At 48.0% G+C, this 23,958-nt stretch overlaps 1 protein-coding gene across 1 annotated transcript in view; it reads left to right on the top strand.

Moving 5' to 3' along the window:
- Nucleotides 1–23,958, top strand: part of LOC137426014 (nicotinamide riboside kinase 2) — a 119,924-nt gene that overhangs the window by 64,664 nt on the left and 31,302 nt on the right. The window contains exon 3 of the mRNA XM_078775350.1: nucleotides 21,546–21,636. Coding sequence (XP_078631476.1) covers nucleotides 21,546–21,636 — 91 coding nt within the window. The remainder of the gene's footprint in view (nucleotides 1–21,545; nucleotides 21,637–23,958) is intronic.

Here is a 23,958-nt window from a genome sequence, read left to right as displayed (position 1 = left end):
CAGGTGAGAGAGGATGTACACCTGGAATGGAAGGATGCACACCTGGAATGGTAGAGCATGTGTGGGAATGCACACTTGAGTTGGTAGTGAGGCACATGGTTGGGTGTGCAAGTGAGAGCGCACCTGTGATTGTCACAGAGGAGGTGACCGAGGAGGGGGGGGCGAAGATGTGTTGATGAGTGTGTGCAAAGGTGTGCGGTGGTCAGGTGTGTGACCAAGTCTGTTAGCGAAAGAACGAGTGCAATAGCGAAGTACGCGGGGTGTACAGGCGGCGTTGGAGCACCGAGCTCAGTGAGGGTGAAAGGGGTAGCGTATGCGTGTGAGCATGCAGGTGAAGCATCGACGGTAACCGGGTTAGCGGTTAGAGCGACTTTTAGCCGAATCGGGCCCTCGGTGCGCGCCGGGCAGCTTCGCGTGCCGCGAGGACCAGCGGGGATCCGAACCACGGCGGTTTCGAAAGAACCGCCGTACGCGATCCACGCCGGGCCGCACTTTGAACGGCCGCGTCCGTGCTCCACTAGGCGGAGCGGGCAGCCCGATAGGAAGGGTCGTCATGGCGACCCCTTTTTTGTTGAGGCGTTCCCGCAGGTCGAGATCGGGCCATTGGATGGCTCCGTGCCGAGGTGGTGCGTGGGATCTCGGCCCGGGTAAACCTCCTTCCCTGCACCGAGTGCCGGACGTATCCAGCCGCCTGCACCAAGCAACCCGCATTCATTGCTCGGCTGTGCGAAGCCGGGCTGTAGAAGTGAATTGGCGCACCGAGAGGCACTAGTGAGTAGACTGTGATGATGAGGATAGTGTTTTGGACCCGAAATTGCAAAGCAAAATTTGATGATTGGCAGAGTGAGGATTGGCAGACGATTGGTAGAGTGATTGGCAAATTTTTGATTTGTTGAATTTGAGTGTGCAAAATTGATAGTGGAAGATACCCGATGTGATGGGATGGCAACTCTGCCATCTCTCACAACGGGGGCAAAGGAGCACTAGGTTATGGGGTTTATGGCAGTGAAAACTAGCCCGGGAGGGTTTGGATAATGTGTAGGGACCTAGAGATTGACAATAGGTAACGGTAAGGTTAGGTAGCTACATTGGACAGGTAGCTGGGGACATAGAGAAGGTAGTTTGGATGATAATGACGTGGTATGTGCTTAGTTTAAAGGGAAGACGGGGAGCACTAAGTTAGCAGGGCAACAGGTAGATGAGATGATGCCGTGTGTGTGAGGATCGAAAGTGTATTGAGCAGGGTATGAGTAAATGATTGTGAGTTGTAGTGTGATTGCACAGGTGTGCAAATGGACAGGTGGATGGAGCAGTGTATGAGGGAGTGATGGTGATGTGTGTTGTGTTGACCAAATGGTCCAGGAAGGAAGGAGGGTGCAGGTGGCACCAGGTATGATTGCACAGGTGTGCAACGACAGGTGTATGGAGAATGGTTGTATGGAATACATGGAGTGTGGAATACATGGAGTGTGGAATATATGGAGTATTGGAATGAATGGTCGTGGAGTGAGTATGGTGGAAACTATGGAGTGGAGTGGATGGTGCGAAGGTGTGAATGGGGGGAGGATGGACCCCCATCACGAATACCCGGGGAGGGTAGTGTAAGTGTTAGGTAGAGGGTATAGGTAAATTGTGGTTGGATATTGGCATCTGTGGTGCGGGTGAAAGAATGGTATTTGGATGGGTGCATTAGTGTTGTGGAAATGGCTGGGCGTGTAGCCTGTTAGTGTGTGTAGTTAGTTTGGGCACTCCACCACTGTGAGGATGTCGGCCATGTGAGGCCGCAGGTGGGCTCTGGGAGCCGGTAGAGTTGTTGTGGATGGGGCCCGAGGATCCGGAGGACGGACCCGGGTAGCCCAGTGCCAGAGGGCACCGAGTGGTGACAGAGCCAGGAGGGGCCTTCCCCAGTTAGATAGGTTAGGTGAGGAGCTAGGTAAGCTCAGGTGGCAACTGCAGTAGTGGAGGTGTGCATGTGGGTAGACCTGCTGGGAGAGCTACACGCCCCAGTCCTGAAATTGTGCAAGGGCACCGGGAGATGAATCGGGGGAGTGAGACCCCAAATTGAGAAGCACCACAGTTTGGTCAATGGGAATTGGTTTTTAGAACCCATAGTGTAAGTTGGCCAATGGATTGGCAGGGAAAGACCCCGGGTAGTGTAAAGTGTGTTAATGTCATTTAGAGGATAGTTAGGATTGAAGTCTCCTCGCACCATCTGCATCCACTCACCTGGGATGACGTACCTCCACACCATGCCAGGTTGTTTTAATTATTTTTGATGCAAATGTTTGGATTGTGAGACGCATCATGACGTGGGTGCGACATTGTGCTTTGTGTTCCACCTCTCCCTCCTTATGAGGATTGATGATGAATTGGTGATGGCAAATTTGGTTAGAGGGATTGTGGGAACGAATTTGGTATAGGGGGAAGATGTGACGGTAGCGAAGAATTTGTAAATGGATAGATTTTGTAAATATGGGGTAAGGGCAAGGGTAGAGTAAGTGACAGGGGGGGTGACGTACGGTAGGGACGAGCTTTCTCACTTCGCTCTCCGTACGCACTTCGCCTTGCATTGCCCCTATTGATGTGTACCCTTGTGACCTTACCCCTCGCTCATCTGTCTTTCCCCCCTTTGTCTCCCACATGAGGACCTGTGCGCCACTGGGCGCCGAGGGGAGCGTGCGTGAGTCCGCCATTGTGTGCCCGGAACTCCCAGAACCAGCTGTCTGCATCGATGCACCACATTATGGACCACACATCTGTGGCTGAGCACCACTTATGGACCCCATGGGTTGGGGCATGGCCCCTCTGCTGGAACCGGCCATGAAGGCCCGAAATCTTGCTGGCGGACCTTGATCACAGGGCACCGATGCCCCACAGGTGAACCACACTAGTCGGCCCCTGTGGGCCATAAATAAATAGAAATGGACACGTTGGGTGCATTTTAATAGTGCAAATAGGCCGCCAGCAAAGAAGATGACAACATCAGGAAAATAATAATAGCCAGCAGAGGGAGCCGAAGAGCAAGAGACCACCTGCAGGGTTAGGGGTTGTTGTTTTTATTTTCATGAACAGTGATGACTGTGCACCGATTGGTGCTTGAGGGTGTGTTGGTGCGTTTTGGGTGCTTACATGGTGCATCGATGCAGAGCAGACTGTCTCTCCCCCCCAAAAAGAACAATCACAGGTCCTGGGTTGCGTTTTGTAAATAAAGTAGAGCCATTGTAAATAATGCGCCCCCACCGTAAATGTATAGTTTGAAGACCATTCCGCAATTCGGTTAGCTGTGGGCGTGAGTCTGTTAGGCAGGGTGCAATGGAGCAGCGGGACATATTTATTTATGTTTTAAAACTGTCGCACTCAGGGTCAGGTTAAAAGTAGAGGGAACTACACCTACGTGTCACCCTAAGTTAAAGTTATAGGCCCGGGACGTGCCTAAGAGGAGGAGGGTGCAGTGTTGTGGATATGAGGATTGTGTTTTTTTATTGTGTTTTTTATTATTAGTGCTTTATTCTGGACCCTCCTGCCTCCAGTCTGTTGTATAAAGGTCAAAGGGCGTTCCCGTAGTTAGTTCCATAAAGCATACACGTTAGCCAATCATAGATTTCCCCCTGGTTGATAGTTATATCTTTATTATGTGTATTAGGGTAAGGCCTTGTCTTCCATTAAGATGACACTCCATTGCACCAAGTGAAATGAGATAGATTCCCTTCATTCTTCATTCCCATTCCCAAAATCTCCATTTCCAGCTACATCCCCTTCAAGTCTCCATTGCCAACCGCACTGGGCAGTTTGCCAGGTTTGTTACAGCGGTGGGTTGCTGATTTCGCCCCAAAGCCGCCATTGAACATGTGCTCAGCTCGGGGAAGAAGGGCGTGCCCGCCTATCATCATCAAGGGCGGAGCCAGAGGGCCGTGCCGACCAATCAGGGCCGAGGCGAGCTGACCGATGGGTGTGTCCTGAAGGCCGGCGGCTTGATCGCCTGAGGCGCTATAAAAGCGCGCGCACAAGAACCGAGTAGTAGTTGGACAGGGAGACGTGCAAGTTGTTGAGTTGAGTGGTTGGACCAGATGAGCTTTGACAAGACGAGAGAGACGAGTCCTGAAAAGAGCACGCGACGTCCACACAGCCGCAGCAGCAACAGCCACAGCAGCAACAACAGCAGCTTGGGGCCTGGACGGCAGTTTTGAGCAGGGCCGCAAAGGAACGGCGGCTGCGAAACGCGCCGATCGTGCTGCAGGACCCGTTGGACCTTCCTCTCCCTCCAGCCATCCACCTCCTGCCTTTCCATCCTTTTGTGTACGTGAGTTTGTTCTGTGTGTCTTGTCCCTGGGTTAATTAAGACTGTAGGTAAGCTAGCGATTTTCACTGTGTCTCTAATATCTTCTGTACATTATTTTATTATCTTTCCTTCTTACTTGGTTACTTTGAGCGTGTATATAATAGGAATAAAGTTAGTAGTATTGCCAACCTTTTTGTCTTCTTCTTCTTCTTCTTCACATCCGTGTCACCTTTGTCTTTTCCATATTGAATATCTGTGGCGCGATCTGGCCAACATTCGGGAATCGGGTTAGTCGGGGTAACTGTTCGGCCGCGGTGCCATCCGCTCGGCAAATCAACATCCTTATCCGCGGTCCGTAACAATATATATATGTATGTATGTATATATATCAACGGGAGGCACAAAGTGCCCCTACCTTTATATAAGGGTCCCTTTCTCTGCAGGGGAACATGGGGACTGAAAATACGTTTCTTGGCTTCTACTGGACGAAATCGGCTGCAAAAAAAAAAAAAAAATGCTTTGTACGTTGAGGTAATCTGTTCCAAATTTCAGCAACATCTATTTCTGCATCCTTGAGTTTTATTTAGAAAACCCTCGAAATCAAGTTGGTGTCTGTCCGTCCGTCCACTCAAAATGTGTTGGTGCTCATATCTCAAGGACTATACATTTAAAGTAGCTGAAACTTGGAATATACATCGGCCAATAGGTCTAGTTAATGGCTTTCGGAACAAATTCCACCTTCGTGCCATAGTTTTTGCTTTAAAATTAAATAGATATAAATATACATATTTCCCTACTTTATACCTCTTTACTCATATTATTACACAAATCTAACGTGCTGGCCCAATTGCCTCATGGATAAAGCATCAGACTCCCAAGCTGGGGATTGTGGGTTCAAATCCCATCTGGGTTGAATTTTTTTTTCTCCCTACTTTTTTCAAGTCTTTTATATCATCTTGAATAATGAGCAAATGAACATCTTGTACAATGAACAAATGCATTTTGTTTGTATTTAAAACGTAATTATTCTTAAACCTGAATTTCAGCATCATTATAAGTATTGTACCATTTCAAATTGCTTATTGTATGGAAATCAAGGGATTCGCAAAGCGCCCCTTCCTTTTTGGGGGGCTGTTTCTCTATATGCAACTTTAACATGGGGACTGAAATTGAAAATTCGTTTCTCGGCTTATACTGGTTTATTGTATCCAAAAAATATTGTTGTGTGACTACCCTGTCGTGAACACCGCAGGGTGACACGGATGACCAAACGAGCTTTACTCCAAGGGGTTCAATCCAAAAATGACGGTATTCTTTACACGCGAGAGAAAGGAGGATGACGAACTTACCCGAGCAGCTTCCATCCAATGCCTTTGCACCTGGATAATCAATGAACTCAAACCGACACGGAATTAAAATGTACAAATAAACAGGTTTAATGAAAATAAATGCTGGCAAACAAGAAAATGCACTACAAAACTAATATCCTAAATGGAGCGCCCCCATACAGACTCGTATACAACACAAGGGAATGATAAAGAAATAAAATAATGTTATTTGTATTTGTATCGGCCTGCACTCAGCTCTGGTCTAGGAGGCTTTTAGAAGTTTGATGGTCATATCTGCGCTATAACCACCCCTCGCGGGAAGCACACAAGATGGCGCGGATTCACGCCCATAGCCAGCTGCCGGCGTGAGGCAAGCAGACCGGATAGCCTCCTTTGGTTTGCTCGCTATCTCTTCCGTCTCTGAAGAGCACCACCATCATCCAACACCCCCTCCTCAGATGTTGCAATGGTTTCCCGAGCTCCACAACTTCTCCTCACGAGCACACCCAAGGCAAAGCGTGACCGCCCACGACCAGAGCCAGGACCAACAGATACAAAATCGTGGCTGCTCCCAATGAATGTTTCTCGCTCAAGAGCGCACCGTATATGTCCCCATTCTTTAAGAATGTCCATCACCCCATAGCACCCCAACACAAGAGAGAAAGCCACGAGGAAAACGAGAGAAGAAGAAAGAGACAAAATGTCGGGACACGACTGTTCGTGATGAATCTCCCTTGTGCAAGAGTAGAAAATGTCGGCCGAGTGTTCCTTTATAGTCAAGGCTCTGACGTCATCTCACGACGTCTCCGTGTCCGCACCTATCAGCGAGTCCCATCTTACCAGTCCTTGTGCCAATCAAATCCCGGACCAATCACTGCTCTTCAAGGCGTGGCCTCACGGACCTTGCCTGATTGAGGTGGTGATGTAGCGGTAATGTTTGATGCCTGGTTTACGGTTGGTTTTTAATTAGTGTGGTTAACGGGCGATTTCTTACGAGGTGTGTGTTCTGCGTGTGTCATAAGGAACAAAGCAATAAATAACAGAGGCCATTACATGCAGGGGATTAATTTACCCATAATGCCGAGCTAATTAACAAACCCCACCCCTCTCATGGGGGCAAAGATACACTTACACGACATCCGGTCTGAACAAATTTCCAACTTATGATACATCAGTTTCTTCTTCCTCACGACAGTCGGAGCATATTACCTATTCAATTCTACCTGGACTAAGGTATTGCCTACCCCCTACAAACGTAACAATATGTACATATAAATATACATATATGAACACTTTATACCCCTTTAAAATATACAGTGCATTCAGAAAGTATTCAGACCCCTTAACTTTTTTCACATTTTGTTATGTTGCAGCCTTGTGCTGAAATCGTTTAAATTCATTTTTCCCTCATCAATCTACACTCAATACCCCATAATGACATAGAGAAAACAGGATTTTAGAAAGTTTTGCAAATTTATTAAAAAGAAAAAACTGAAATATCACATTTACATAAGTATTCAGACCCTTTGCTATGACACTTGAAATTTAGCTCAGGTGCCTCCCATTTCTCTTGATCATCTTTGAGATGTTTCTACACCTTGATTGGAGTCCACCTGTGGTAAATTCAATTGATTGGACATGATTTGGAAAGGCACACACCTGTCTATATAAGGTCTTACAGCTGACAATGCATATCAGAGCAAACACCAAGCCATGAGGTCGAAGGAACTGCCTGCAGAGCTCAGAGACAGGATTGTGTCGAGGCACAGATCTGGGGAAGCCTACAAAAAAATTTCTGCTGCATCGAAGGTTCCCAAGAGCACAGTGGCCTCCATAATTCTTAAATGGAAGAAGTTTGGAACAACCAGGACTCTTTCTAGAGCTGGTCGCCCGGCCAAACTGAGCAATCGGGGGAGAAGGGCCTTGGTAATCAAGGTGACCAAGAACCCGATGGTCACTCTGGCTGAGCTCCAAAAATCCTGTGTGGAGATCGGAGAAACTTCCAGAAGGACAAGCATCACTGCAACACTCCACCGATCTGGGTTTTATGGCAGAGTGGCCAGACGGAAGCCTCTCCTCAGTGAAAGACACATGAAAGCCCACAGAATCTTGTTTCTCACAGTCTGAGAGTCCTTTAGGTGCTTTTTTGCAACTCCCAACTCCAAGGGGCATTCAAAAAAATCTCGTGTGCACCCTACGTCTGGCAAATAAAACACATTTACTTCTTCTAGGAGCTGTATGAATCAAATTGGCGCCCCTTTATATAAACTTTTCTAGAGCATTACTTGGTTCCTCCTCAGACCGCAAGGGTAGTCCAGCATGCACAAGAGATTTTTTGAATGCCCCTTATTTTGTATTGTTTGTCATTTTCTCCAAGCTATGGAATGTCCCTTCTTTGCTATGCTTTGCCACATGGCACATACCCTTATATAAAGGGGCCTTTTCTATGCCCCTGGCATTTTACCCAAAAATATATTGCCGTGTGAATCCCTCAAGGTTAACACCAGGGACCGCGGAAGACCGAACGGATTTAATTGAGGCGACGACCAACTCGGATTCGGCTATAAAACACGGGAGGAAGAAGAAGTGAAGAGGAAGAGGCGGAAGCGCTTACCGAGAGTGAACCAATGGCAGCTCCGATCCTGCAGGGGATTTAACTCAAAATGGGAATCAGGGGTAAAATGTACAACAATAATGATTTATTAAACGGAACCCGAGAACAAGGAACACGACGGTAAATAAATAATGATCCTAAATTGGGATCCCACACACCTCACTTCAAATACGCCACACAGGAATGAATTACGAAAAGAAATGTCTCATCATGTAATGTTCTGTGGGGTGCGGCCTTATCTGTCCGTAGTGCAGTGTCCGCCGTCCAACACGGCTCCGGTGTGAAGGGACCCTCCCTCCGCCTCACTCCTAGCACCGATGCACCATGTCCACAAGGAACCAACGCCGGGCCAGCGATCCCCACCCGAAGCCAATCTCCAACCCGAAGGGGCCGATCTCCAACATGAGGTCCAGTGCGAAGAGAGGCAAAGAGCACAGAGAGGTCGTGCAGCGCCAAGCGCCAAGAGAAAAAGAGAGCCCAGACGAGACAAAATGTCATGCGGCGCACCCTTTTATCACCTTCGTCGACTCTCCTCCAATGTTCTGTTTTGCTGGTGCACTCTCATTGGCCGAGTGCCTCCTGCTCTGGTATTACTCGCCCCTCCCCCTGCCCAGTCAACAGTTCTCCTGGGCGTGGCTCCCAGCCTTGCCACGAGGCTGGTTGCTCGGCGAGCTGATGGTGTGGCTAGCTGCGGCCCCATCGGCGGCGCCCCGTCCTGGCTTTCTGCCTGTTTTCCACAGTCTTTGTAAGGGAAGGGAATTTAATTACTGTTGCGCACTAAGGACCTATCCAAGTGTTTATAGGAGTTTTTTTTTTGTTTGTTTTTTTGTATACTGAATCGAGGCTCGTGAAAGAGCTGACATTTACTTCACAAACAAATCAACCAGACAAACAAAATATATAAAAAGAGGGAGCGGAAGACAAGAGAAGGGGAAGCACACAAACACTTGAGAGCACACAACATTTAAGAGCAGGGGGATGTGTGGGAAGGAGAGGGTTTGGGGGGAGGATGCGTAGAAAGGGGGGGGGGGTGGGAGAAGTATAAAACACAAGGACACCAAGGACTTCCAGGACAGAAGTTGGTATTTCAAAAGAGTGGAATTGGGGTGAAATTAGCGGGGATAGAAAAGATCAAGGTTTTGGATGTGGGAAGATAAGAGATGGTGGTGAACAGCTGTTTTAAAGACCTGGAGGGTGGAGTGGGATTGAAGAGAGTGAGGGAGTTTGTTCCAGAGGCAGGAGAAAAGAGGAATGAAAGAGTGAAGGTGAGCAGAGAGTCTTGATTTTGGCAGTTTAACCATAAGAGGGTTGCAGGCAGATCTTGTGCGACCTGTAGGAATATTTGCGGGACAGAGCCCAGAGAGAGCTGGGGGGGCAAGGCCAGAGAGTAGTCGGTAGAAGACGGAAAGACCACCAACCTGCCTGCGGTGAGTGAGTGAGAGGCCCTTGGAGTTAGCTTCATCGCGGGAGATGCCAATGATTCTGAATGCTTTGGTTTCAACAGCGTGAAGACGAGCTAGGTGTGAGGCAGGAGCACCAGCCCAGAGGGGAGAGCAGTATTCCATTGAGCTGTGGATGAAAGCCTTGTATGTGGTGAGGAGCTCAGGTGTGCCAAGGAATGACTTCGCACGACGGAGGATGCCCAGTCGGCGACTGGCTTTGGAGGCCAGGTTTGAAATATGGTTTTCCCAGGAAAGATCATGGCAGATAGTGAGACCCAAAAGCTTGAGTGACAGAACTTCTTGGAGAGGATTATTCAGAAAGTGGATGGGAGGGTTGTCCAGTCGGTCTTTTTGGAGAGACATCGTAAGAGTGTGAGATTTGTCAGGATTGAAAGACATGTTCCACTTGTTTGCCCAGTCTGTGATTTTGTCCAGGTCTGCAGAGAGTGACGAGGCTGCAGACTGCTGATCTGAGGGATGAAGAATGGAGCGACAGAGAGTCGAGTCATCAGCAAAGAGATAGAGAGGATTTTCAAGAGAGTCAGAGAGATCATTGATGAAGACCAGAAAAAGCACAGGGCCCAGAACACTGCCTTGGGGAACTCCAGCCTGAACAGGAAGAGGAGATGAGAGAAACCCATTCAGGGCCACACATTGACTACGACTAGAGAGGAAGTCCGCCAGCCATGCGTGTAGATTTCCATGGATACCAAAAGAGGAGAGTTTGGTGAGCAGAGCGGGGTGCCAGACCGTATCGAAGGCACGTGATATGTCAAGGGAGACAGCTCTAATTTCCTGTTTGGCATTGAGGACCTCCATCCATTGTTGAGAAAGCAGAAGCAGCATGTCCAGAGTAGAGTGACCAGGTCTGAAACCAAATTGATGATCAGAGATCAAGCCATTGGAGAAGAGGAAAGATTTCATATCTGAAGCAATGATGGATTCCATGACTTTGCTGATAATTGGGAGAAGGCTGATTGGTCTGTAGTTGCTGGGATCTGTTTTTGCACCTTTTTGTGCAAAGCGGTGATGTTGCCAGATTTCCAAGCAGATGGCAGATGACCTTGAGCAAAGGAGAGGGTGAAGAGAACAGAGAGAGGGAGTGAAAGAGCGGAAGAACAGGATTTTAGGACCCGTGGGCTGATGCTGTCAGGTCCAGTTGCAGAATCAGAGTCGAGGGTTGACAGAAACTGTTCCACCTTGTCAGGAGGAAGGGACACAGAGTCCAGCAGCAGCTGGGTATGACTGGGTGCGGTGGGTACAGAGAGGGATGGGTTTGGGACACAAGATTTAGAGGCAAACACAGAGTTGAGGCATTCAGCTTTTTCACGTGCGGAGTCAGCCGTGTGGCCGTTTGAGGTGAGGGAGGGGATGGAGGGGGAACAAACACCAGAAACAGATTTGACCAGACGCCACCAGGATTTGGAAGAGGGAGACAGATAAGAGAGTTCTGTCCTGAGAATGGAGAGATATTGTTTCCTGGCTCTCCTGAGGGTGGACACACACTTGTTTCGGGCTTTGTGAAAGGAAATTAGATTTCCTTCCGTTGGATTTGCTTTCCAGGAGACGAAAGCAAGTTGTTTCTGGGCAATAGCCTCACCACAAGATTCTGTGTACCATGGACGGGAGGAAGGGTATGACAACTGAAGACGAGATGGGATAAATCTGTGCATGAGAGAGAGCAATTTACTTTGGAAGAATTCCCAGGATGAGTTGATGTCAGAGGCGGTAGAGATGGGAGACCAGTCCAGATGATTGATGGCTGCTTGAAGACCGTGCCAGTTGGCCTGAGTGAAATGCCAGACTCGTCGATGCTGAGGAGGCTCTCTGAGAATGATCAGAGAGATGTCCACTTTAACAAGCACATGATCAGATGAGCCGATTGGAGCAGAAGAAGAGCAGCAGACATTTTCAGGGAAGTTAGTCATAACCAAGTCCAGAAGAGAAGATGCTCCGTTGACTGAGATCCGGGTCGGGAAATTGACAGATTGTGTCAGTCCCAGTGAGTCACAGAAGTCCTTTGCTGAAGAGCCATGGCTGGTGAGAGAGGTACCCACACCCAGCCAACTGGCATGGTGACAATTGAAATCACCACATATGAGGAAGAGAGAGTTGGGATGGGTAGATAGAAGTTGGTCCATATTATCAGACAGCGAGATGTAGATGGAGTCATCACTGTTTGGTGGACGGTACAACACACATATGAACAAAAGGTGGGAGCGAAGGGGAAGCCGTAGCCAAAGGTATTCCTGGGGGTGAGGTGGAGAGAGGGCAGTGCAGGGCGAGTGAGGAAGAGAGTTTTTTATAAAGATAGCAACGCCCCCTCCAGGACGAGGCTCAGGTCTATCATACTGGAGGAGGGAGTTACATGGGAGAGATACCAAGGAATCAGAGACATCATGAAGGAGGAAAGTTTCTGTTAAGCAGATCACGTCTGGTTTGTCAGAAGCAACCTGTATGGAGAGATCACTCAAGTTTGAGCGAAGGCCCCGGATGTTTGAGGTCCATACTGTTAAAGAAGAGGAAGGGGGAGCATCGGATACAGAACAGGGTGGGGGGAGCGGTAGGGTAAGAGGTGGAAGAGGTAGGGAGAGCTGTTGAAGGTGTGTCAGAGATTTTAGAATAGCTTGGAGAAAGGGAAGAATGGGGGCAGACAAAAGATTTGATGGTGATTGGGTGAGGCGCAGTGATGTGTTATTTGAGGAGGGGGAAGAGTGAGGCAGAAGGTTGAGGGAGATGACGGTGAAAGTTGGAAGGGGGAAGAAGCGGGGAGGACGCTTTGAGGAGGAGGGGTGAGAGGGGAGTCTAGGAGCGGAGGAGTGAGGGAGAGTCTCAGAGGGGAGGGGTGTGGGGGGAGTTTAGGAGGGAAGGGGCAAGGAGGGAGACCTGAAAGGGATGGGTGATGGGGAAGATTTGGAGGGGAGGGGCAAGAGGGAAGATTTGAAAGGGATGGGTGATGGGGAGGATTTGGAGGGGAGGGGCAAGGGGGAATATTTGAAAGAGATGGGTGATGGGCAAGTTTTTAAGGGGAGGGGTGATGGGGAAGTTTTTGAGGGAAGGGGTGATGGGGAAGTTTTGGAGGGAAGGGGTGATGGGGAAGATTTGGAGGGGAGGGGTGAGATTGGATTTTGAAAAATGCGATTAATGGGAAACGAACATTTCTTGCAAAATGAGTTTCTTGAGACCTTCGAGTCAGAAATACGTTTGAGGACGCTGAAGGATGGGTGGAGTTCTGGAGAGTTTAGGGAATGTATGAAAGAGGCACTGTAACTGTAAGAGATGGAATTTTTTTTTGGAATGAATAGATTTGGTGAGCAAGTCGAAAGCATCCTTTTATAGAAGAAGAAGAAAAAGGTGTTATAGTATATGACAGAATACAGTTCTTCAGGGGACAGTTGAAACATTTTTTAACGACGTGAGCACGTGATCACGAACAACGTGGTCTAAGAACGAACGAACAACGGATAAGAACAGGGAAGGGAATATTTTTTTTTTTTTTTTTGAGTTGAGATGAAAACAGAGACAGAGACCGAATGTGAAACGTGAAAAATAGAGACCGAAAGTAATTGCGAGCGCAATCGAAGAACCGCTGAGACAGAAACAAAGCCTCAAGCCAATGTCAGACATGGTAGCCTACTAGTACTATACTCGACGTCAGAATACGCGACACGAACTAACCGACGATTCTGTACACAGGTATGAAAAACCAACACCAAGAATACTAGTAAAGACACACCAATAGTTACACACACCGAAGGAAAGATACAGTTTCGACAAAAACACAATTGTGAAAAGTTACTTCACTTCGAAAGCATGCGCGCATGGACAGCTTTGAAGAGACGTGACGTGAGGAGAAGAGACGTGAAGAGACTTTGAAGAGATTTAAAACGTTAGACAAGTGGTCGATGTTCGGGGAAGTTAGGGGGAGAAGAGAAAATCTAAGAAATAAGCAATACAGCGAAGGAAAGAACTTAAATTCACAGAACACCTTTGGGGGTAGGGAAGCCGAGAGAAACCAGGCCGCGCACGCGGTGGGACAGAAAACGATTAAATTATACAAAAGTTTGCAAGAATTGCAAATCAACACCAACTGGAAAACACACTGCAACACATGCACAATAAAAAGCGAGTAGAAATTGATGAAGACACGAATGGAAAAAATACTATAACTTTTGCTGCCGTGCAGAGGTCGAAGACGCTTCCTTGCTCCAGGGACCGGAAACGGAAGTGCGTTGCCATAAGGGACAAAGGAATGATTTCCAGGTCTGACACACAGTGCCCACATCTTAGTCCCTACACTATTTAACACCCGGACATCCTTGTATGTTCACAGGTATACTCTTCCCCGACAAACCGCCTAAAACATAGAACTTATTACAGGGTAGATTCCCTATCACGACAGTCGAAGCATGTTACCTATACAGATCTACCTGGCTCTAGGTAATCCCTCTAGGTAATCCCCCCGACATAACAATATATCACGAGTGGGGTCACCTGTGGGAATCCCACGGGCATGGCCATGTGTGTTATTTGGACATCTTCATTTAGATGCTGCACATTCCGTTTTACAAAATGGTTACTCGTAATTTACCAGATGCACAAATGATGTAATCTACACAATGTATTTACTTCTGATAACATGTGAATGCATGTGCGTGCACATGAGAAATACAGTTTGAAATGTGTAATGACATCTCATGTAAAATGTGACTTCAAGAGCTCAAATCCTCTCCCTCCCACATCATGCACACTGCACCGGGGAGTGGATCACACACGAGGGAGTGGGTCACACACGGTGAAGTGGGTCACACACAGGGGAGTTGTCACACACGTAGGAGTATGTCATGCACAGGGGAGTGGATCACACACGGGGGAGTGGGTCACACACGGGGGAGTGGGTCACACACGGGGGAGTGGGTCACACACGTGGGAGTATGTCACGCACGGGGGAGTGGGTCACGCAGGGGGGAGTGGATCACGCACGGGGGAGTGGGTCACACACAGGGGAGTGGGTAACACATGGGGGAGTGGGTCACACACGGGGGAGTGGGTCACACAAGGGGGAGTGGGTCACACATGGGGGAGTGGGTCACACATGGGGGAGTGGGTCACACACGGGGGAGTGGGCCACACACGGGGGAGTGGGTCACACACGAGGGAGGGGGTCACACACGGGTCAAACACTGGGGAGTGGGTCACACACGGGGGAGTGGGAGAGGATCACGACGTTCATTGGTGGTCTCATTCTGTTCCCTCATTCTTTTATTCATTTTGAAAATGGGAGTTACAAATGACCCTCATGCACCTCATTGAGACAGCGCTGACATAAAGAAGCAGGAATGGCCACCCACATGCCCCACATTACATAACCTTGAGCTAAAGACAGCTCGGATGCATGCGACACATATGGAGCATATTCTGACATCGAGAGCAACTCGACCAAGAGCACTAAGAACCTAACAAAACAATGTTCGCAACACGTGACAGCACGGGATCATGACGAATGGCAGTAGCCACTTCCGCAGCGATTATAATCGTAATTATCGGACCAGATTCAATCTGTTCCAACATGAACACCTCGACCTCATCTGCAGGTTCGGCACCAGCCTTTAGAGAACAAAGCTCTGCCCACCTCCCCACATGCAGAGTACCTAATTGTAACTTTTTATTGAAACTATGTCTCAAGAATGAAACATTCCGACTATATAAAGAATACAGCTCAAATGGAAACGTACCTGGGAAAAAGTATTTTGGGCGGTGTATAAGAACATTACCTTACACCTTTCTGTCTGGCGAATACCAACATTACTCTTTTCGTTACAGCATACAAAATGACATTCTTAAAGTTAAAGATTTCAAATAAACTTCTTTAAAGTGTACGTGCACATAGCTTATAAAATAAGAACGAAAAAATATATTTCGGCAATTTCCCGTCTGTGTTTATTTATTTATTTCACATCTGTGAATTGCATGTCCATGCACACGTGAAATGGAGTTTCTTTATTAATCCTGGATGTAAACACGATTCAGCCTTGAAAACTCGTGCAAAAAAAACAAAAACAAAAAATTATTCAAGACTTCACGATTTTATTTCCGATAGCTATGAAACGCATTTTCTTTGGGTAGTGTATAATCGCTCCGGACGAAACGGGCATTACCTGGTTTCCTTTGCTTGAGTTGTAATCAAAATGAACCTTTGTTTCTTCAAAAAGTAATTTATGATCGAAGATGTGTTGATTCAGTCTTAATATGCACATCAGAGGCATATCAGAGGACAATGGACCCCATGACTCTTCTTCATTTTTAAACTTAAAAGTATCGAAAACTTTTCGCTTTACAAAGTAAAAATAGATTAATACCAAACGTTATTAATAAATATTGTATTCCATAGTTAGTTTACATTATTATGTACATTTTTGAAGTACTGTATTGTTTAATTCCATGGTTGGAAAAAGAGTTAACTTGCTTTAAACAAACCCTGCATATACACCCCAGGAATATGTAAATATATAATTAGACTGCGGTTTGATCCCGAACTTCAGTATTCAGTCGCTGTAATTTTACTAAGTAATAATATAAATAATGAAGTCCTGGGAACGTTCTCTCCTCTCCTTCCCCGTGCCCACATCTCGTCCGACCAGACACATTCAAAACGGCTGTTGGAATACATTTTGCCGATTTTCTCAACTTCAGCTGAAACTGAGACTTGAACCATCCCAGCGACTGTGATGGTGATTTAGAGTCGAGATAAAGCCGTGAGGGAGTCTCAATGAATGGCCTTCATGTTACAGGCCTTCTCATTTAAATGCATTTTGTTCTAGAAACGGTAACTTTCATCGAATATTTCCCGTCTGTGTTATTTGGGGGGTGTATGATATATCATGCCGATCGTGATATGATATATCGTGATATGATATATCGTGATTGATGTATGATATATCGATATGATCGTGCCGATCTCAGCTATTTCCTGCCTGTGCGTTAACTTTCATTGAATTTTCTTCCCGTTTTTTGCAACCGAGTCTCAAACTATCTTAGCGACTGTGAAAAATGAAATGAGATATCGAATTAGAGTTGAAATAAAACTGTGAGAGAGAGAGTAAGAAGCCACGGGCCTAACAAAAGAGGCCTCAAAGCTGTGCGAGTAAACAAAATGGTGGTGATTTGTTTTTGAAGCCCCTCCCACGGACACAGACTCACAGACAGAATCACCTACAGAGAATATTATGTAGATAGGCGAATGCTCTCTGTCTATCTGTCCAAACCTGAAACACAGAAACCCTCCTCAAAGAGCAAAAAAAAATTGTGTGCATCTGTGGGTGTGTCCATGTCTGTATATTTATGCTTTGAAAATGTTTTTATCTGCAACCGCTTGTCCAATCAATGCAAAACTTTAAATGTAGGAGGGACTGCCCATGGAAAATATTTTATAGCTAACTGTGATGTCATAGATCACATGGTATGACAGCCATATTGAATTAAAGGGGAAAAATTGACATCATTTCCCCAAACATCATTTCCCCAATTTTCCCCGCTCAACAAAAAGAAAATCACACCCATGTCCGAAGGAAGTGGTTCAGTTTGGCATTTTTAATATGAAATAGGCAAAGCCTCGAAACAAACAAAACCCTTTAGACTTTAGAGTGTTACCCTTTGGAACCTCCTAGAATTACCCTTTAGAATTACCCTTTAGAACTCCTTTGAATTAACCACGGTGGGTTGGAAAGATTCCTCCTCTTAGTTTTTGACGGACGGACATGGCCGAATATTGAAGCGGCTTCACTGCTTAAAAATTGAAACATTCGCATATGTAATCAACTCACCATGGGGTATATAGGGTGATAACGATGACATCATCGGTGAATTGGTATTCCAGCCATAATTGGTTGAATTGAAATCCTTGTCCAAAAGTCTGAAACTTGTATATCTATATAACCCTATTTGTGAACGTCTGTTTGTTCGGTTGTGCCTCATGGACAGCGTAAGGAAGTGACTTAGAGAGGCAAGTGTCCACGTGTTTTTTTTACCTCTCTCCCCCCGCTCCCCCATTCCCATGCCTCCTCCCCCCCAAGCCCTCTCCCTCCCACAGATCTCCCGATGTCCCTGCTCTCCATCTTGTTCTCCCGCTCCCTTTATCATATGTTTTATGTTTTATGTGTCATTTTGTCTTTTTTGTGATCAATGTTAGCTCTTACACGAGCCTCGACCTTGTATACCAAAAAAAAAGAGAGAGGGTCCATGGTGGGTACATTTTTACCACAAAAAACATGGGCGCATCAGATTTAGACGAGGGGCATGCCCAAGGGGCGTGGCAGCGGGGCGTGCCCAAGAGGTGAGGCTTCCTCTGACTATAAAAAGCCCACTATACACGTGACTGACTATTTATTTTCCGGGCAATGCAGGGTAACTCTGCTAGTGATCTGTAACCCGATGTGAGTGAACAATTAAATTTATGTCGTTCATAACCCATACCAAGAAACTATGTGACATAATAGGGTGCATTGATGATACGGGTATATATAGGGACATAATAGCACTGTGGCATAATAGTAGTGTGTTCAGTTAACGATGACGTGAGGTGACGTTTTATTCAGAGCTGTTATTAATTAATTTTAAAATATTTTTTTTAACCCGATTAAATAAAAGTAATTCTTTTTTTATTGTATAATTACAATAATGAATAAGATATTTTGGAATTGCTCAATTCTGTCAGGAAGTGGCAGTAGTTGAGTGTTAGAATATATGTCCAGAAAGCAGTTGGTCTTGGTTTGAATCTTGTCTGGTCCATTTTTCGAACTGACAAAGGAAAATAAAATGGTGGATGTTTTCTTGTTGGGGTGTTTCATGTAATTTGAAAACTTATGTTTGCATCACTGTCAGATTTATTTTGAATTTGTCATATTGTTACGGATTCGGCATTTCCGTCGTTGTGGTTTTCATCCACTGTAAGCATTTTTGGTTCCATGTACTGTTATTGTTATCGTTTCAGTGGAATGGAGATAACTGTTTGCAAAAGGTAAAAAAAATTAATGTTTTAAAAGAAACCGGAAACTGGATCGAGAGAAAACCGGATGAAGAAGAGGAGGAAGAAGAAACGGAGCAAGTGAGGTGGAGAAGAAGCCGAGTTGCTTGGAGGTCTTGAGAAAACGCTGGCGAACGGGGGTCATGAGCGAACTTTGGGTTTCCTGGGAAAGGGATTCCTGTGACAGGGTGGTTATCGCTGTGACAGAAAAACCTGTGTGACAGGTTTTGCGGTTGATTCCGAAGAGAATCGTTGTTGAAGTGCAGGTACGCCTTCAGTATGGGCTCGTCGGCCATTTTGCCTCGCTCCCGATTTCGCATCGCTCCAGGCTTTTCACCTCGCTCCAACCATTTCACCGCATCCAGCCATTAGCCTGGTTTGCGTGTGTAACATGGATTTTGAGTGGGAATTTGCGGTTCGCCGTCTGGGAGCCGTTGAACGTTCATACCCGAAGGTGTGATTTCCCAGTCGCCTCTTGAGGGCACCTTTGCGCATCTTTGGCAGCGTGACTGTCAACCGAACAGGATTCTGGTCTCGACACGACATCGTTCTTATGATCACCGGAGCATGGATCAACTTTGGCTTGATGCTGGGACAGAGACTTTGGGAATGTTATTTTCGCTCACTTGGAGCACAGTGAGTTATATTGTACGAAACTGATGGTACCATCATAGGAATGATATATTTGTTGTACAATTGATTAATATTGTTCTTGTACTGTTATTCTTGTGTGACCTTAATACAATACTTGTTTGTTGGTAACAATTGGTGTGGTTTCACCATTGGTCTTTAACACACAGAATAACACATCTTTCTGCCGTGACTGCTTTCGGGGCTCGGAGGTACACCGTGACCGGGGTTTGGGGAGGAGCACGTAACACGTATTGAATCACAAAAGTGAAACGAGCCTTCACGTGTGTGCAGGGCAAGGTTGTGTTACAGGAATAAAATGCCAGGAAATACATTTCAAGTTTTCATCGCCGTTTCCGACAATGGCTAAAACAGATTGATGACAAAACTGTGGATGCAAATGAATACTTGTGTGCAAATGCATTGAGTCACAGATCGCTACACAATAAGTCAACACATTATATGGTTACTTTCTTGTCAAGTTTTAGGCATGCAATTGTAAGTAATAGTAGCAACATGATGTACATACCGTTGTATGAGAACGTGGCCAGGTGGCCAGGTGCATGTCACTTGTTTTGGCAGCATTAGGCATATTTCAGAAACAGAGATGATACATAACATCTTACTAACATTCTTACTATTAAATGGAGCAAACATGGATGTCACAGAAACTCTGAAATTTACATGTGGTGGAAATAGCGCCGCCTTTGGTGGTAGCCGGTATTACAAGTTATCTTCTATGACTATGATATCTTCATATGACAGTATGATATGCTGTGATCGATAAAATTTCTTTTAAAAATGATTTAAAAAAAATATGTTGTGGATTTCCAAAACTGTGTTCGTGCACATTGCCCACTGAAGGTGGGCCGACAAGGGTACTCTCACTCAGAGGGCAACATATACTGTGAGAGGAGGGCGCGAGTGCCCACTAGTGTTTACAATTTAAACAAGCGTGATGCCTAGGTCCCCCGTCGGTGAAGTGATGTGAGTTGACAAAGTGGAAGACGCAAGGCGGCCATCTTGGATTTTGACGTGGCGACCCAATTTTCAATAGCGTTCTTCCTTATGCGTAGATACACCCACACACCAGATTTGAAGTTGGTACTTCGCTTATTTTTCAAGATATTCCGCTAACAAGGTTCAGACATACATGGCGGCGGCCATCTTGGATTTTGACGTGGCGACCCAATTTTCAATAGCGTTCTTCCTTATGCGTAGATACACCCACACAGCAGGTTAGAAGTTGGTACTTCACTTATTTTTCAAGATATTTCGCTCACAAGGTTCAGACATACATGGCGTCAGACATACATGGCGGCGGCCATCTTGGATTTTGACGTGGGTTGCACACACACACCAAATTAGAATTCGGTCCTTCGCTTGGTCACGGACGCACGTACGCATGTTCGCCCGCACGGACGCACGCACGCACACACGGACAGAGGGGAAAACCATAGTCCCCCTTTCGCCCCGCTGTGCGACGGGGGACAATAAGGCTTGGCAGCTCAATGTGGTATGAGCAATGACTGGAAATATTTCAGGTATGCTGTATTAGTGTTGGTTCATTATATCTTGTTTTTATTCGCATTATTTTCTTAATGCACAAACACGTTGTTGTGATCAGGATCACAGTCCAGCACGTGATTGCAGAGAGTGCTGTGAAGATGGCTTATGATCCGACGTCATGCAACACGGCGATTATAATGAAAAAATAATAATTCAATCATTGTCAATGAACACGATTTGCCAACAAAAGCAATTACCCTGTTTTGCTCCTATCAGTGTACATGTTGCCATTCGTTACGCAGTTCAATCACGTGCAGCAGTTACTCTGCAAGCAAATGAGCAGACACTCTCTTTTCTGCTAAAATCAAGAAAATAAGCCAACATACAGATGAAATGTTCTTTGCATCTTCCAAACTGTCTATTCATGCAATTAATTGCTGCACAAGATGTCATCTTTACTTCATTTTAAGACATGATACATTCACAAATCAAGCTCTAAGCTTTTTGGGGAGTGGTGTCATGGTGGTCAGTCGTTGGTGTGCAACGTCAAGCTGCTGACCGCAAGATCCATCCAGATTTATTAATGGAGATCAGTGGTTATGTGGAATGTGGTGTCACGATGGCTTTTGAAGAAGAGGAGCACTGTCGAGAGTCGGGCCTTGGCACCTTTTTGGATGTGAATTTGTTTCGATGTTAATTACTTTCTTCTCCACTGTGCCAGAGTAACCAATGGTGGGAAAACGACTCTGGCTCAGAGGCTGCTTTCTGCATTCCCACGGTGCAGGATCATTCATCAGGACACTTTCTTTAAGGCAAGTTATTCTACACAAGAAACAAGAAACCTCACAATGTGATATCACATCTGGATATTGATGTCACGCTATTGAGTCGAATCACAAGATTTTGAGAAAACAGTATGAAAAAAGGAGGGGATGAAAGAGAGATTTCCTGGTGGGATTTAGAAAGAAAACAGAATCATAATGAGAAATTCAAGATGTTGTGGTGCTGTGCACACACGACTCGATTGCCAGAGAGGTAGGCCACAACGCGTTGGTACATACAAAGAGTCTTTATTAAGAGCTCGCACTTCAGCACTGGGCGGGCTCGAGCTTAGAGCCCGCATATATGTCCCGAGGCCACGCCTTGCCCCCGGGCGTGGCCGATCGGCCGATAGGCGCGGCATGCATTACAGTTCCCCGCCTGGACGTTCGTGCCACCTGCTGGTGCGCTGAATTCTTGTCCCTGGTTTCCGCCACACGTGCCCCCCCAGAATTCCCGCGCACCTGAAGGGTGAGTTTGCGGGGAAGCCGGATGACCCGGCCGAAACGCCCCCTGGCGATGCGTGCAGGGCTGGGGGGTAGCGGGACGGCAGGGCTGGGGGGTGCCGGGGGTTTGACCGCCGGGGGCGGCCTCGACGCAGATGCAGAGCTGCTTGCAGGGGGTGATCCAGATTGAGGTGGGCCGGCTTGAGGCGGTCCACGGAGACATGATCCGGGGCACCGCCGATGTCGATGGTGAAATATTTGTCCCCGGTCTCCAGCACGCGGAAGGGCCCGTCGTACGGGGTCCGTAGCGGTGGCCGGTGGGCGTCGTGCCGGACGAAAACGTACTCCGCGGTGCGAAGCTCCGGGGCGACGTGGGAAGATGGGCACCCATGGTGTGCCGTCGGCACCGGGGCGAACCTCCGGGCGGTCTCCTGCAGGGTGGAGCGCTGTTGCGCCGCGGACCAAGGAGTCGGGGATAAATTAGCCCGGTACCCGCAGTGGTTGCCCGAAGACCAGCTCCGCCGAGGACGCGCGCAGGTCGTCCTTGGGCGCCGTCCCGAGGCCCAGCAGGACCCAGAGGAGCCTGTCGGCCCAGCTGCCGTCACGGAGGCTGGCCCGGAGCGCGGCCTTCATTGAGCGATGAAAGCGCTCGCACAGGCCATTGGCCTGGGGGTGGTAGACCATGGTGCGGTGTAGTTTGACACTGAGCCCTTGCGCCACTGCGCCCCAGAGCTCCGATGTGAACTGGGGGCCGCGGTCGGACGAGATATCCGAGGGGCACCGAACCGGGCAACCCAAGTGGCGATGAAGGCGTGCGCCACATCAGCCGCAGACGTGTGGTGCGGTCCACCATGGTGAGGAGGTGTGTGAACCCTCGCGAGGGGGGCAGAGGTCCCACCAAGTCGACGTGAACGTGGTCGAACCGACTCTCGGGCACCGTAAACGAGGCCAACGGGGCCTGCGTGTGGCTGTGCACCTTTGCGCGCTGGCACGCGAGGCACGTCCTGGCCCAGTCGCGGACGTCCTTCCTGAGGCCATGCCAGACGAACTTCGCCGCGACGAGCTTCTGGGATGCCTTCGTGCCCAGGTGGGACAGGCCGTGGATGGCGTCAAAAACTGGGTGCCGCCAGCCAGCGGGCACGATGGGGCGAGGCCGGCCGAGGGAGACGTCGCATAGGAGGGCCACGCCCGCGGCGTCGAACGGCACCTCAGTGACGCGGAGGCCCGTGACGGCGGTCTGCAAGGCCTGGACGCCAGGGTCGGCGGACTGGTCCTCTGCCATCCAGGTATAGTCGACCCCAAGGTGGACCACGTGCACGACGGACCGGGAAAGGCAATCCGCCACCGGGTTGTCTTTACCCGCCAAGTGACGGATGTCCGTCGTGTACTCGGACACGGCAGAGAGGTGACGCTGCTGCCGTGCCGACCATGGCTCGGCGACCTTGGCCATCGCGAACACAAGGGGCTTGTGGTCGACGGAAACCGTGAACGGGGGGCCCTCGAGCAGATGGCGGAAGTGTCGGACCGCCAGGTGGGGCCCCAAGCTCCTCGCGGTCAAAGGTGCTATAGCGGCGTTTGTGCGGGCGAAGCTGCCGGCTAAAAAACGCCAGCGGCTGCCAAGCACCACGCACCCACTGCTCGTGCACCGCGCCCACCGCGTAGTCCGACGCGTCGGTGGTGAGGGCGATCGGTGCATCGGGCGCTGGGTGCGCCAGTATGGTGGCGTTGGCCAGGGCCAGCTTTGCGCCCGCAAACGCCGCGGCCATCGGCTCCGACCAGGCAACGTCACCTTTGCCCGGCTTGCCCCCGAGGGCCTCGTGCAGGGGGCGGAGGAGCTGGGCGACGTGGGGCACGAAGCGGTGGTAAAAA

The sequence above is a fragment of the Myxine glutinosa genome, chromosome 4 (genome assembly GCF_964187855.1).
Source record: "Myxine glutinosa chromosome 4, kmMyxGlut1.1, whole genome shotgun sequence".
Taxonomy (NCBI): domain Eukaryota; kingdom Metazoa; phylum Chordata; class Myxini; order Myxiniformes; family Myxinidae; genus Myxine; species Myxine glutinosa.
The sequence above is the reverse complement of the archived record's forward strand: the minus strand, read 5'-3'. Positions and strand labels throughout refer to the sequence as shown.